Source organism: Etheostoma spectabile, chromosome 23 (genome assembly GCF_008692095.1).
Source record: "Etheostoma spectabile isolate EspeVRDwgs_2016 chromosome 23, UIUC_Espe_1.0, whole genome shotgun sequence".
Taxonomy (NCBI): domain Eukaryota; kingdom Metazoa; phylum Chordata; class Actinopteri; order Perciformes; family Percidae; genus Etheostoma; species Etheostoma spectabile.
In genome coordinates, this window is record NC_045755.1 from 3,883,963 (window position 1) to 3,900,420 (window position 16,458).

General features: G+C 38.7%; 1 protein-coding gene across 1 annotated transcript in view; it reads right to left on the reverse strand.

Moving 5' to 3' along the window:
• Nucleotides 1-16,458, reverse strand: part of plxnc1 (plexin C1) — a 55,720-nt gene that overhangs the window by 38,111 nt on the left and 1,151 nt on the right. The window contains exons 2-19 of the mRNA XM_032505812.1: nucleotides 16,412-16,458; nucleotides 15,021-15,143; nucleotides 11,117-11,164; nucleotides 11,005-11,085; nucleotides 10,185-10,285; nucleotides 10,006-10,111; nucleotides 9,751-9,916; nucleotides 9,445-9,547; nucleotides 6,739-6,861; nucleotides 4,893-5,001; nucleotides 4,198-4,371; nucleotides 3,946-4,113; nucleotides 3,623-3,722; nucleotides 3,381-3,482; nucleotides 2,162-2,265; nucleotides 2,005-2,046; nucleotides 1,512-1,636; nucleotides 573-771 (exon numbers count right to left, since the gene is read on the reverse strand). The exon at nucleotides 16,412-16,458 is cut by the window's right edge and continues 256 nt beyond it. Coding sequence (XP_032361703.1) covers nucleotides 573-771; nucleotides 1,512-1,636; nucleotides 2,005-2,046; nucleotides 2,162-2,265; nucleotides 3,381-3,482; nucleotides 3,623-3,722; nucleotides 3,946-4,113; nucleotides 4,198-4,371; nucleotides 4,893-5,001; nucleotides 6,739-6,861; nucleotides 9,445-9,547; nucleotides 9,751-9,916; nucleotides 10,006-10,111; nucleotides 10,185-10,285; nucleotides 11,005-11,085; nucleotides 11,117-11,164; nucleotides 15,021-15,143; nucleotides 16,412-16,458 — 2,021 coding nt within the window. The remainder of the gene's footprint in view (nucleotides 1-572; nucleotides 772-1,511; nucleotides 1,637-2,004; nucleotides 2,047-2,161; nucleotides 2,266-3,380; nucleotides 3,483-3,622; nucleotides 3,723-3,945; nucleotides 4,114-4,197; nucleotides 4,372-4,892; nucleotides 5,002-6,738; nucleotides 6,862-9,444; nucleotides 9,548-9,750; nucleotides 9,917-10,005; nucleotides 10,112-10,184; nucleotides 10,286-11,004; nucleotides 11,086-11,116; nucleotides 11,165-15,020; nucleotides 15,144-16,411) is intronic.

A 16,458-nucleotide genomic window follows, 5' to 3' on the forward strand; every position in this document is an offset into this window, starting at 1 on the left:
GACAATAAAATTTGTTTTGGTTAAAATCAAATAATTGTGATAATTAATCATGATTACAATATTGATCAAAATAATCGTGATTATCATTTTGACCATTATCGTTTAGCCCTAACTAAAATGCTAACATTTGCTAATTATTAACAATAAACAAAGAGTACAGCTGATGACAATGGTATTAGTTTAGCAGGCATTTGATTATAAACCAAAAAGGAAGACATGTTAATTATGAACTAATGATGGCAAAACATGAAAAGTCATCACTGAAGTATTACAATTCATGCTGAGACAAACTGTGCGCATGGATTCATAATCCGGGCTCTCGGTTTAATAAACTGTGAGGATGGATCGTAAACTGTGTAGTTTTTTTTCTCTCAGCTGACCCCAGAGGGGCGCCTTAGATCACAAATGTCTGGACAAAATTGTAATGGCAATCCACCCAACAGTTCTTAAGATATTTATTAGGCCTACTGGACCAAAGTAGTTGAACAACTTCTAGCCAAGATGCAAGCATGGTTAAAACATAGCTGCACTTTTCGTTGAAGTGTTATAGAACAGGAAAAAGTAAAACTGACCCTGAGGAAGCCATAAAGGCAGACTGACATCCAGTTGGTTAACATTTTCTCCACGGTGGACTCAGTGCGACGTAGCAGCAGTTTGGGCTGAGCGTTGCTGCTCTGCTGCATCAGAGCCTTCAGCAGAGCTTCCATTACCTCCGTCAGGTATGCCAAGTTGTTGTGGAGCGCTACGGTCAGTAATGAGGCCAACGCACACCTGGAAGAGAGCAGATAAAAGGTAAGGAGACATAGTAGGCAAGAACAGGATACAGGACGTGAGTTCTAACATGATATCGAAGGGATGAACAGAGAAAGTACAAAGAGCCATATAGCACAGAATAAAACAGTTTACCAGCCTCAACTGTTTGTTGATCAATCAGTCAAACAGAAAATCCATCTCCAACTAGTTTCAAAATCAATTAAGTTATTTTTCAAGCAAACATGCTATCTCGTTTCAGCTTCTTAAATAAGAGGATTTGCTGCTTTTCTTTAAATTTAAAGCTTTGGTTTTTGGTAAGTTGGTTGACTTGAAGACATCAACATGGGTTCTAAAAAAAATGGGAATTACCTTTTTTCACTGTTACCATTTCACAGACTAAAGAATTAATGTATTAATCAAAAGACAGATTAATCGATATTGAAAATAGTTGATTAACTTCCATGAGTAAGCAACTGACAAGAAAACAGTGAAAAGAAGAAAAAAAAGACCCAAGGATGAAAGTAAGGCGGCCAGATAGCTCAGTTGGTAGAGTGGTTGTCCATATAGAAGTTTAGTCCTTGACACAGCGGGCTGAGTTCGACTCCGACCTGCAGCCCTTTGCTGCAAGTCATTCCCCCTCTCTCCTCTCATTCCTCCTCTCTCCTCTTTCATATCTTCAGCTGTCTAGGCCAAAACATATCTTGTGTACAAGAGACAATCATACACAGTGAAACAAACAACTCAAAGAACAGACTGACTTGTCTTTGATGGTGAAGGTCTTCTGCTCCTCCAGCGCGTGCACCATGGATGTGAGGAAGAGCTGGTCCTGGATCAGCCTGGACAAGCTCTGGCAACCTTCATCAAGCTGAACCTTCACCACATCCTGATTTCAGGTCAGATACAACAATACATCGCTAACAGCGTTATACATCGCTAACAGCGTTATACATCCCTGACAGCGTTATACATCCCTGACAGCGATATACATCCCTGACAGCGATATACATCCCTGACAGAGATATACATCCCTGACAGAGATCTACATCCCTGACAGAGATCTACATCCCTGACAGAGATCTACATCCCTGACAGATATATACATCCCTGACAGAGATATACATCCCTGACAGAGATATACATCCCTGACAGAGATATACATCCCTGACAGAGATATACATCCCTGACAGAGATATACATCCCTGACAGAGTTATAAAGTGATACCGACAACAACAGCTGGTGTCAAACCTTACCTGGCCAATGTCTTTGATAAACGACGTCATCAAAGATTCACTCTGAAAAACAATAACAAAAACTGGCTTTGTAAATCTGGTGATAATGCATTATATTTGATATTTCATAATTTACAGCATCAGTTTGTAGTATCCAGTATTTCCAGCTCCACTATACCTCAGGAAAAAAGATTCTGGAGGCAAAATGCTTGTAGTCCAGGAAAGGAATCGCTCCAACATTTTCCATCAAGTCAGCATTCTCTGTCTGCAGATCCACAAAGCCTGTGGACAGTTAAGTGAGGCTGCTTTAATGGACTATAAACGGGTTTGTGTCAAGTGACTGAATCTGGCATGGCTGGAGGAAGCACTTTGTACAGAAAAAAAGTAGGGCAAAGCACATTATACATATTTCCACAAGTGTCAGGTAAAACCTGTGAAACTTGTGAAGCAAGCAAGGGTTTGCAGGTCACAAATAAAAAGAAAGTAAAAATGGGTGACAGACTGCACTGGTGCCGCAACTCACTTATTGTTTTTACACCTCTGCAGGCCCAAAGTCGATTGCTACAAGGCCTTGCATGACCATGTGTGTGTACATAGTGTACAACATTTTCTTTTTTAACATCTTCCAAATGAGGAACAAGTTCAGGGCATTTCACGGCACAAAAACGAACTTCATGTGTGTGTGTGTGTTTAACTGTAGACAGTAGAGTGGTTAAACACAGAAGCTAGTGTCTGATAAGGTTGAGCCAGTTATCAAGTACAATCAGATACAGTTTCCACAACTCGTAATTTCCATGCTAGCAGCTTTGTGAAGCTGCACTAGTGGTACATGCAACTTGAGTTGCATTAACCTTTGCACAGCTCTCTCTGGAGCCATAAATGCTTTATAAAAATGTTTTCATGGCATGATGCACCAGATGGTTTGTTACATAGAACATTACCTAAAGCCTGACAAGATGGGTTTCCGTGTGACATGTGATCTTGTGATTCCCACGTTATCCTGCATGCTGTGCAAGGTAAGCAGTATTCCCCAAGATCAGAGTTTCTCTTTAAGAGGACACCAAAGTTATTTCATGTCATCATGAGAGGAGCATGGCTAAAAACCATCGTAACACTTGGATGGGGATTAGCATGGTCTTAATTAGGACTGAGTAATGTTTGATCATTTCTGATAATAGTACTGACACAGCACTTGATGTTTAATTCAGAACAGCTCAGTGGTGGGCTTGTATGGCTTCATGCACATGAATCCAGGCTGTTCACAGCCACTGTTCTCCAGGAAAGACAAAAGTAAACATTTCTACAGAGGAAGTGTGCTCAATAGCCAATATATGGGCTCACCTTAATGTTAAACTACAGATGCATTTTGAAATGCATTATGAAAATGTGTTGCTGACCTTGTCTAATGTCATTCCTGATGTCGAGCTCCAGGTCTTCCATACGCTTATTCATCTTAACAGTGAGCTTGTTCTGTTGGCTTCGGGAGATGATCACCACTGCTGAAAGAAAAAAACCAAGCAGACAAAGAGAATCTAGTAACTCAAAAGAAAAAAAGGTTACACCTGTATCTGCTTTTAAGGCTGCTAGCGGAACAAAATGGGTCAAATCATTCCTCATTATCCCTACTTTGTTTACTTACCTACAATAATGCAGGGTATCAGCAGAAGGACAAGAAGCATCAGGTACAGATTTAATGAAGATCTAATCTTCAATGTCAATGTCTTGTCTCCATACTTTATCTGTAAAAAAGCAATAATCACACTAAATGTGTGTGTATATATATATAAAGAAATTTTACAGAGTGCAAATACATGTTGATCTATTTTGAAAAAGTCTTTGTAACTATTGCAGACAAACAAACTTCTGAGAACTTTTGATTTATTTGCTACCCTATTATACTGCTGTAACCATTATCACAATATAGTATTGTCTAGTTTGGTGTTGTGTGGCTGAAAGATTTACCATTAACTGCTGAAAGATAGCGTTGGGTGTCCTCTGAATCTCACAGATGAAAAAGTCAGTCTCATTACTGGTTTCTTTGGCTTCCATAATGCAGGGGTGTTGTTTTTCTTCCTCAACGCCCCACACCTCCAACTCTGCTATGGTCATGTCCAGTTTGTCTGCCGTTTTCTAACATAACAACCGAAACAAACACTGTCCTTTAATGTTTCCATTACCTTTTTTTGTGCATGTGTGCTAAAAAATCTGCATTACCTGTATGGTGATGCGCACATCGTCCCCTGTTCTTGTAGATGTGAAGCTAGTGAACTCGGGCTCTGGATAGTAGGTCATTGTTGGCAGGCAGGCCAAGGTTTCATTGGCTACTTTCAGAAACACTGTGCTAGTAGAAATCCCCTTTTCAGCTGCAGGTGTGTCGTAGGTGAGACTCTGCAGCAAGTTGGAAAATCATTCTGTGTTGTATATAATATGCAATAATCTGTACATGGTACAACATGACATGGTGAAGATGGTGACATGGTAATTGAAGCATGTAATGTGGCATGACAATTACATAGCATAATACTATATAACAATGTGACAATGGTTGATGTAAAACAAAAACATATGCTAATGAAACATAAGACATAAATAGGATGCCAAATAAGATAAAATATTAGATGTCACATACTGCAGTGTAACATGGAAAATACAGGGCGTATCATAGCATGATGTGACAGGTAATGTGTAACAAGAGAGCATTTTATATGACTTGCTTCAGTCCACAAGTTTTTGCATGTGTATTGCACCTTGTGACTACAATGTAATGTATTATACTTACATGACATAATGCTTTGGCTTGTTGTCATGTAACGTGACAATGTACTGTAATGCAGCATGATATGATGTGACATGGCATAATTGATGTAAGACAAATACACAATAGGACATTCTGTCATCTACACACCAACCTGATTGTTCCTGTTTTTGGGAGGTCTGACTTCCTGTGAGGCGTGGCTGTGCATGACCTCTTCCACAAACTCCAAGTGGGATCCCATGAGTGTGATTTTCCTCTTCCCACTTCAGGACACAGAGCAGCAGCCAATCAGAAAATAACAAGCGTTTAATACAGATTCAATACCAAAGAAAGTTTGTTATTTTTTACCATGACAGCCTGATATGATGGTAAGACTACCACCTTTATATAAGGGTTACCTACATATGAGAATTTAAGTTTAAATCTCTCAATGTGGTGCCTGGAAGCTTCAGTGTACACTACACCTTACTGAAACTGTAAAACAACATTAAGAAAATGTTGGGATGTGCTAAAATACATTAGGATCATCACTGAATAAAGTGTTTGACCGACTCAAAGACAAATGCAGACTGCTGACTACAGTAAGACCCTAGTTCCTTCAACAATTTGCATCACAACCATCAGAACAGAGAAGAGAGCACAATAGAAATCTGTGTAGGCTTACTGGTGGTTGTCAGTGACAAACCACCGTACTGGAAGATGTAATGTTTAAGAAATTCTGCTTCCCCAAAGTGAGGAAGCAGAATTTCTGTGCAATGGTGCATGGTGAAAGGATAACATTGAGGTTAAAGCTCTGTGGTTCTGAAGTCAAAACTTATGGCCTCTTTATGTCCAGCTATATGCACATACATTGTTTTTTGCACCTTAACAAGTAGTAGTGTTTTTTTGTGATCAAATTTTATTTTATTTATTTTTATAGTTTTAAGGTACAAACAATTACAAACATTACGCTGAGACGGAGAAAAAAAGCAACAGTGTTAAAGCCGTTTCAGGCAGAAGTGACATTTTTAGTTGCTGCAACTTAAAAAAAGGGAAGTGATCTTATGGTTAAAGACATTGGTTTGGGGAAGTGTGTCTTTCCTCATGAGATGCCCTCAAACCTGTAACTGTTTACTCACTTACCGACATTGTCTCTTAAAATAAGACTCAGTCAATTCTCCTGAAATTTGTGACAAAGCGCTGTGGACACATCCCATAATAGCCTACCTGAGTTCACTTACTGCCCTTTCTGGGTGTCTTTTAGTGTTGACAGTGCTGTTTAGAGCTTTCGTTATGCCAAAGTATTAAATCAAATATTTCTAACATCTTTATGATAACCATGATGTAGACATTGTGTTTATCTTTTAAGACCACATTTCCTATCAACCCATGTGTGCCACATAATGCCTCACAATTGAAAGCGGTTGCATAAGCTGATCCCAGTGACAGTGTTTGTTCACAGTTATTATTTGACGTTTTCAATAAAAATTAAGTTGGGACCTATTGATAGCAGCATGCTGCATGAAAGAAGCTTTTCTTGTTCCATCTCCAAAAACACTCAGCACTCTTCCAGTCATGAAAATAACGGAAACACATTGAATGAGAAGGTGTGTAAAAACATTGGCGTGCGCCGCGGCGCACACCCACACCCACACCCACCACAAAACCCACACACACACACACACACACACACACACACACACACACACACACACACACACACACACACACACACACACACACACACACACACACACACACACACACACACACACACACACACACAAACACACACCACCAACAAACACACACACAAAGAAGAGATACCTATCTGTCTATTTATCATCTCAGTCAAATTTTTGATTTGGAGAAATCTCTACCAAATGTTAGGATTTATGTATATGGTTTGGTGAAACATTTCGGTCTTAAATAAAAGAGATAACACATTCTCACAGTCATGGTGTAGTCTTGGAAAGAAGGTTTTCATCAAAGCAATAAAAAATGCCAACAATCCAGGATACCTGATCCAGGTGCTGCTTGGTACAATGTGGGTGCAGGATGGGGAGGACGGTAGGTGATTGCAGCATGCATGGCAACTACCATCGGTAGGAGAACACATACTTTGACCACACCTTTTATTGGCACTGGGAAGTGGAATGTCAGTTTCACACCAGTGTTGTTCCAACAGGAGATCTAATCAGAGCACAGAGAGAGAGAGAGAGGAGAGAGAGGAGAGAGAGAGAGAAACATGTTAGTCTCACTGAGATCGACCCACATAAATTGTAATAAAAAAATAGTTAAAAAATTGTTACAAATAATTGAAATTAACTGAAAATCTGCCACCAACATAATTGAAAATCATTTTAAACTTACGTAAATAAATACGTTTTATTATGGTAACATAGTGATAAGTCCCATAAAAAACATCTAACACTAAAAAAAGAAATTTAGAATTCTTTTACATAGCAAAGAACAGACATTGTGCTTTAAAATTCTCACCAAACTCGAAAGCAAGCGATTAAGTCAAATTATTCAAACATTATTAAAAATATCGGAATCAGCTTTAATCCTCAACAATTATATATCCTGCACTTACTGCTATTGCACTCTGGTTAGACCCAAACTGCTTTCGTGCCTTGTACATGTACATGCGTAATGACAATAAAATTGAGATAATATAATATAATAATCTAAAGCAAGCACACTCGCTTCACTTGTAAGTTGATGCTAAGAAACCAAATGTCTGTCTGAGCAGTGGTGCAGACAAGCAAAGGGTTTTCCTTTAAGAATAAAAATTCACTCTACAAAAAATTTCCGTTCTGAAAGAGCTGTCTACATGAAATTGCTGATTTTCTAAAACGCGTTACACCACATATTCACTATCCAAATACACCATTATGGCCACGTTTAAATAGAGTAGCACAGGCCTACCCAATTCCGCTATGGACAGTTCATGCAGGAGACAGGTTGGTTTCCTAAAAACATATTTATTGTTGATAGTTGGTTGACAGCCGCGAAGAAAATGTACTTCCTTCGTACCGATGAATATATCAACTTGTAATTTTGGTGACTTTTCTCTTTGATAATTGCTATCATAGGTGCGAGACTTATCTCAGCGCTACTAACGGACTCACTCTTGCGGAGTGCAGTCCATGTCCGTTGGATCTTCACTCTGGTCACATCAGAGGTTATAACCCGACAACAAACGCATGGTTTCTGCCGTAGTAAGAAACAACACTGGGTGAGTGATGGAGAGATCTCTGGTCTCTGACAGTAACACCACACAACAAACACACACACACACACACACACCCACCACAACACACACACACACACACACACACACAAACACAGATATCCAGTTTGATGCATTATCATCAAACTGATATTTTAATCTCTATTGAATGTGACTAAGGTGAGATCAGAGGAACAAATAAAGTTTAGAATCACAGTAAAGTTCCTCCCTGACTCCACTCGTTTGGCAAACACTGTCCTGCAGGAGGAAGTTAGGATAAGTTAGCCACGGCATCACCTTTAAAGGTTTATTAAGAGTTGATTCTGGACCTATTTTCAGCTAACGTTAGCTTAGCTAAAAAAAGCAATAAACAAGAAATCAGCTTGCTTTGGGTATATCAACAACATATATTACAGTCTTACGTGTTTGACATTCAGAAACAGAATTGGGACATTATGCATTTAGCTAACAATTACTGATCACAATGTGGTTCAGTGAGTGCACCTAGCCATTCCCTGTCCTCCTAGTGAAGGTGACATCTTTGCAAAGTGTCTAAACTCTAAAAATGGAGCGACACGACATGTGGTGACTGAGTTAGTGACTAGCTTGCTACATTAGCTACAAGACCAACATGTAAATAAGAGTTTTGGGCTTGGAAGGCATTTATTTTGTAACTTTGATGGAAGCTAGCAGTTTGTTTGTCCTTTGTTCTAAGATTGGAAAGTGAATCTTGTCTATGAATGAAGCAAAACATGGAACAATAATAAATTAAAAACATAATACACTCCCACGCCTGATTTGCCCAGGAAACGCCGTTTGGCTCCAGTACACCCGGCCCCGACCACAGCGACACCGCAATAAAACAAATGTTATAAACCTATGATTTTATGTTATATCCAAATATAATATATGACTTAACACAAAGACCACAAGATAGTAATACCGATCTGTACCTGATCAGAATCAGAAAAGGCTTTTTTGCAGTAACACAAGGAATTTGCCTAGATAGATAGCTGCATAGATAAACATCCTAAACATTAATATAAAATAAACAAATACAGAAACAAATATATACAAAATAGCAGTACAAAGATGCAATACCACTACTAACCAAGTTAACTGCTTCTATTACTTTCTTACATCTTTTGTTCTATGTATTGTGTATTTATTTTGATGACTGCCGTGTGTGGGTTGATGTGTTTGTGTGTTCAGCTTTCAGTTGTCTGCATGTCTCGCATGTCAGTTGGATGCCTCAGGTTGAGTTTACAGCTAAAATGTTTATTTGTACGTCTTCACATTGATTCTCAATAGATAAACCTTGGTGGGACAGAAACAAAGACAAAAGGAGATGCCGGAACAAGACAAGGTTAAATATTTTTTCTGTATTGCTGGGTCCTGATAACTAATCTTGCAATAAGTATTTTGTATTTCAGCTCTATCTTTTATCATTTATGTGAGACGTGATCTTTCTTTAAATTGGTAGTGGACTTACAGGACAGAAGTTGGCGGGCCCCTGATGTCCGAGCAGTTGGATAGCTTCAGTAGTTCAATCAAATGTGTCGTCCCAACTTTAATCTTCAGTGTGACATTCAGGCCTGTTAAGTGAAAAAAGAGGTGAATATTAGAATCTTTGCCAGAATTGTTCACAACACGCGTTTTTATGTGATGTCATATAACAATACGTAACATTAACAACACAGATTTCTCAACTTCATTTTAGGATTCTTGTGACAGTGAAAGTCCTTGATCTTCAGGTTTTAAATTCACTGGATTGTTGTATTTATCACATGTTACTGACCTCCAACAGGAAGTGTGCCTTTAGAAAGGATGCAGGTGCATTGTGGGAATTGTGGAGGAGGGCTGTCTCTGCGACAAAGCTCCCTGGAACTGGTAGAGAATTGACAGGCGAAGTTAGACAGCACCTTCTGGCCTACAGTCAGATGTGTCTGGATGTTAAGTTTGATCTGAGAAAGAAAGAATGTGAGTGTTTACAGAAGAAAAAACAACAACAGTCACAAGTGAATTTAGTTAAAAGCCGGAATTAAATCTTTACCAGGCCTGTGCCATCCTTTACAACTTTGTGGGAAACCATTTTCTGTTGAGAATCGTCAGGAATGGATAACCAGTCGGAATCTTGGCAGTCATCTTCAAATGTGCAACTAGAAGGAGAAAATTAGGTTTCAACCAAGTTCATAATTGTTGAAGGTGTTGCCTGCAGAAGTTGTTCCTGACCTTTTTTTAGTGCCGCACCAGACGCAGTACGGATCCAGTGCAGACCAACAGTCCTGCACATTTGTGTATGTGCTGCACTTTGACACAGGTACACGCATCATCTAGAACGAAACATAGCAACACTTTAAAATACACCATTTATACATGTGACATTGTGATAATAAAATAAATCAGAACCATTCAAAGTATTCATGAGCTCCCAGCGTTTATCGCGGCCTTACACATGATACATGCACTGTTGTAATGTAACAGTACAAATATTTAGTTACTGTACTTAAGTAGAATTTTCACATATCTTTAATTTGTTATTCATATTTCTGGAAACTTTTACGCCACTACATTTCCCCTCAACATTTTCATTACTCGTTATTTGTGACAAAAAAAGATGTACGCTGGAGTGAAAGATTCCTCCTCACAAACAACAAAAATTCTCTTTTTCTCTTTGTCAGACTTTGAATTGGATGCTGGTGGAAGTGTGGAAACCCTGAATATTATGCAAAACAAATTGTGCCCACCTGCACCATGAAGCATACACAAACAATGTTCCAGCGTTCGAGCCAATTACCAACAAGGAGGAGTTTGAGGTGGGAGTTGTGGGGTGTTTCATTTCAAGCACAGAAGGGAGGGGACAGGATGAGGAGGAGGGAGGGGCAAGCTAGTCTCGTTTGGATTACCTTTGATACAGCAGAGATCAGATACTTTAAGACTTGTACTTAAGTAATATTCTAAAAGGTGACTTTAACTTCTAACTGCTAAGTACTTTATGCTAATACTACTACTATACTCTATAGAAGACTGGATACATGTACAATGCACCTACCTGGTTCTGAAGTGGCAGGTACACATGTTTAAGATCCACTTGATCCAGATGCATTTTGGGAAACACTTGGCGGTCGTCACCCCCCCCCCCCCCCCCCCCCCCCCCCCGTGGCCTGTTGAGCACCGGGACAGGTGGTGCGGATATTCTTGTCCACAGCAAGCTGACACAACATATGTAGCTTTGTTATGTTTCTAGTAGACTATCTCTGTTGCTGGTAACGAGCAAAGGTTATGGTTTAATGGTGAGGATTAAACTGTTATTGCACTTTGCCTCTTTCTCTCAATTAAGGCCAAATTTGGCTCCATAAAAACAATCATTGTAGATATATCTACAGGTCAGAGCAATGTCAAAAAAACACCATGCGCATTAGAGAATTTAATTATGACCTAACGAATTTGACGAAATCTCTTAAGGCTGGGTGGTGGAGGAAGACATCTGATCTCCAGATTATAATTTGTTCTTATCCGCTCCTCGCCGTCCATGCAAGGGACTAGATAGGCGGGAGCAGGAATTAGGAACGGAGCTAGTGAATGAACGTGGGAAGGCTGAGCTGGAGACGATTCACAAGTCGTTCGGCCAATTCTAGACACTGTCTGATCCAATTTAAAAAGTCTCACAGGGCTCATTACTGTAAGGTGAAGTTGCATAACAATTTTTCATAACACATCCACCCTGTGTGCCCAAATGCCAATTGCAGAAGTACCTTCTCCATTCTGACTCTTTGTTGTACAAAATAACAAATTTTGGTCTGGCGTATTTTTAAAACGTTATCAGATATGCTCCGTATAGAGTTAAGGCTGGACCCACTTCTGATGTACTCGGAGTTTCGTTCAGCTGTCTCAATTTAATAAATACCAACGACAAGTGTTGTCTTAGCCTTTCATAGGAAAAAAAGCTAGTGTTGATGTTCTGGAAGAAGAAAACAAGAGGCTCCATCGGTTAAATTGTGGCTGGATGAAACGGAAGGATCTCTCATTGGAAAGAGTACGGTTCTCATAGCAATAACAAAGCGATTCAACAGAATTGGCAACCCTTCATACATTAGTAATAACCCTATTTGCAGCTGGATTTGTCCTTGTTCTCCGTGTGAATTGATGTATAGGTCCCGAAAGGGGAGGAGGGGGGCCTGGGGGAGGGTTGAGTGTCTGCGAATTTTCCTTATTCTGTCCATTTTGTTTGTTTACTTTGTATTGTCTTATGTTGATGGTAACATAAAAGAGAAAACAAACTGTATTGTGAGGTTTGTAATCTCATGTTGATTTATCAATAAAACAGTTTAACAAGAAAACTGTTTTCGTGAAGGTAGCCAACAAAAACTAAGCTAGAGAGGAAATTCTCTGGACAAAAAAATGTTAGTGGGAACAAAAGTTTTTTTTTTTTTAATCAATTAATGTTAAAAGGTCAGCAGGCTAGCCAGCTGTATGCTAGTACGGCTAATTTGAATTCAGAAGGTTGGCTTGCCTGACCACCTGGATAATATTTATGACTGCACAGTGGGCTTCATAATATTGGCTCAGTTTGTCTTGCCTTATCGCTTTTTTTTTTTTTCACAGTAAGCTTCAATGTTAGCCAGCAAAATTGATTATGTGGCTCTTTATATTAAGATTTAGCCCAACCCAAAACCATTTTTCCCTTCAATGGATTTGTACATGGCATTCAGAACATTAATATAGCAGCAAATAACTATTTGCTGTGTAACAATATAGTGGAGTAATGGTGTCCTGAGCAGAGAATAATACCACAAACCCTCTGTGTGTGCTGTAATCTGCACTTCTCTATTCTTCGCCAAGTGTAAATGTTTGTGCATGTGGGTGTGACACTAGGTTGATATTTCATGAATTTGGGGAACTAACTAAATTGAATTCAACCAACGGTATTATGTACCGTTGCACAGTTGCATTTCCTGATGAGTTTGTGGTTCAGGCATCTTAAAGATGTCAAGCCACTTGCTAATGACCACCACCATTAAGGTTGCTGAGGAAAACGAATCCATTCAGTCCTAATGGAGACGCTGTGTTGTCCTGTGAAAACGCTTCGAGCTGAAACCAGCAAAAAAAAAAAAAAATGTTTCTGTTGAGTTTTTGTCATTATGTCCACATTGTGTCACTTCCACTTCCGCATTTATCAATACACAGGTTGTAATGCAACTATACTTGGTGCTGCACAGGCTAAATGTTTAAGCAGAAATGTCATGGTATCTCCCTCTTGAGCCTCAGACTTACTCAGCGTACATCCTGGAGTTTTTTCAGGTTCTGTCATGCTTCACGTCCCCCTTCTGTAAGTTTACCTCCTCTGGAGATCACCTGACCAAGCACCTGTCTGCACAGCTGGACTTTATTTCCTCAGTCAGTCTCATTTTATACACAGAGCAGCTATCTTTTAGTTTTCCTAATGCCAACATTGCCACGCTGCTGTAGATCTGTGAGTCTGACTGGCATCTAGTTTCGGTGCCTACCCTCCGGCCTCAGACTACCCATGGATCTGTTAGCCTGTTCTGACTGCCCACCTGTTGACTTCACCTGTTCTTACCCTCTCCAAGTGGCTGCATGTGGGCCCTGCTTCTGCTGAACTGTGACAGGAAATGAATCTTACAGTAGATGGTGAGAAGGAAAGGGTTGAGGCTGAGAGTGGCTATGTTACTGGAGTCGGTAGGTGGCTTTCTGCCAATAACTGTGGTTAACGTGGTTTGCGCTGCTCCATTTAACCCCGTACACACCAACACTATCCTCTCAGAGAACCTACAATCCCACCTCATGATTTATCACACCAGATTTGTATCATTATGACAATGGGCAGATGTTAGAGAGTAATAGACTAACCGTGATGATAATTATTGCATTATGTTAATTTTTGTTTCTTGTTGAAGTATTATACTTGTGTATTATTCAAAATTATTTAGGTCTTTGCTGGACCTAAATGATCATTCCTGCTGTTGTGTTTTTGTTAGGTCGCCCCCTCCCTGTCTTTTCTCTCTGTGTATTTTTTATTTGGTCCTGGGATGCTTTATTATGTCCCATTGTATTGTTTGTTAATGGTTTAAATATAAATAAAATACAAATATTTGATCAAAAAAAATATAATTGAGGTCCCATATTGTACAAATTTATAAATTATAAGACAGGTTGAGATGCTTACAAAAAAAAAATGCATTTTTTGGTATATTCAAATAATGCTATTTTTACTTTTTGCTATATTTACTTAACCACACCCAGGCAAATACTCACTACCAGTAGGTTGCATAGGTTTATATTCATACTCCAGTTAATTATCTATCTATTAGCTACATCTCACACTGTATCACACTATCATATTTAATGACAAAAGGCGAGTGGTCTGCACTTTCTGCATCATTTTTTCTCCAAGCTACATACGGTCTTTCCTTAAGTGTTACACTTGCCAGTGAGCCAATAGCAAAGCCATTCTTTACCGTTAGGCCTCAGCTGCATAGCTGGGAGAAATACACTTAGGGGCTTTATGAATTCTTGTGAAAGTAAACTCAGCATGAAAGAGCCTATTGTGTCTGACGGAGGGTCACTGTGGCAGTGTTCTCAGACTTCTGCTCAACACTATAATCATGTTAGTGAGCACTTAGAATGCAGAATATTGACTCATCTCAAGAAGATGAATAGTGGATGATTTGATGGAAAAATAGAGGAAAAAGCAGGGGATGACAGGAAGCTGGTTGTTTTAACCAAAACTATTGCAAGAAATTGGACATCCTTTTTTTACGCCTTCTGCACATCAACAAAAATCACGTTACAGTTCCAATTTAAGTTGTAATGGAAGCATGTTGGAGCTTATTCCTTCCTATACAGCATCTTCCTTGTATCAATTTAATAAACAATTTTGATCAGGAAACATATACAATACATTTTCGTAACTTTAAGTAAATGTATTGATACTAGTTAATCGAACATAAATAGAAATCTGTTGGTTCATGCCATTATCTGTGTTGTTGAAGTACCGATTATTTCAACAATCCATGTCGCATGACGCATCATTATTTATACACATACCTTAATAAGCTGCCCATCTCCTGTCCCAATGAAGAAAACCATCCAGGCCTTCTGTCTCACTGCCAGCACAGAGGTCATGGAGTTCTGCCTGAAGAGCACCGCCTTGGGCTTCAGAGTCTTTGGCTGAGAGATAAAAACACATTGATTTTCAGATTTGAATCAAACAGATATTTATGATTTCTGAAGAGTAGATCTTTGAAGAATTTACGATACTTCAAGTAGTTTATGAGAAATCAGACCTAAATTAACTGAATTGATAGGTCATGAAGTGTACTCATGGTGAGTCATGTTAATACATTTATTCATCCTTTCACTGTGCCTTTGAATGAGATGTGCAACAGGAAGCTGCTGGCATTTGTATTCCATAGTGTCAACTAAACACAATCATAATTTATGTGGGTACACATCCCAGTCAATATTATTGTTGTAGTCTATCATGTCCAATGTACACCCAGCTAGTTTACTTAGCATAAATAAAGTTTTGTTTTACTTGGAAACAAGAAAATGAAATCAGTCACTTTAACAATGCTAAACAACCATACTTTGTTATAACGTTATCCTCATATGGAGGCCACCGACTCTCACCATCATTGGATCTAGTGAGCTATACTGTTAGCCTTACGGCATCTCATTAAGGATACATATGGCTAACTAATACTACATATAATAGTATTTCATATTTACCATGGAGGTGGCCTTAATGTGCAGTGACAGTAAGCAACATTTTGATTATTTTGACCTCTCACCTTCTAAAGAAAAAAAACTTATGGAATACAGTTTTGCGGTGATTGTGTAAGTGGTCAAGTCAGCAAAACCCCAAAAGTCCTTCCTCAATAACGGTGTCATCAGCAAACATGATTGTCCTTTGAAAACAACTTTTTTTGTCATTGTGGAAACGCTAAAGATTTAGAAAACTTTTCTGGAGAAAGACGTTATTAATGTGATTAAGTATTACAGATTTCTTTTTAAATTAAAATGGAGACAGGTTTTCTTGCATTATTTTTCTAACTTCTTAGAACTTTGCTTATTCATTTTCTTCTTAAAGCACTTTTAAAACTTTCGTTAAAATATTAAAGAGATAATTATAATTAAATTATAAATTATAATTAGTATTATGAGTAGGCCTGGTATAATGTCTTTGTGATCGTTACAGAAATGGAAATACTGAATCATAACATTGGATTGTTCCCACATTGTGAAATACTTTCTCAGTGCTGAAATTAGCCCATTTAAAAGGCGTTTCAAGTTTTGTAACTTTTAAAACCCAAGATCAATAAAGTGATCTGATTTTCAGTTGATGCAGAAGGCAGATGTAGATTAAACTACAATAAAAATTGGAAACAACGTTCAATCACTCAAAAATCAATTTAATTTAAAACAGAACGACCCACCGGTGGTCTTGGCTTTTCTGTGCAGACAGTGCAGAAGTCTGGATCTG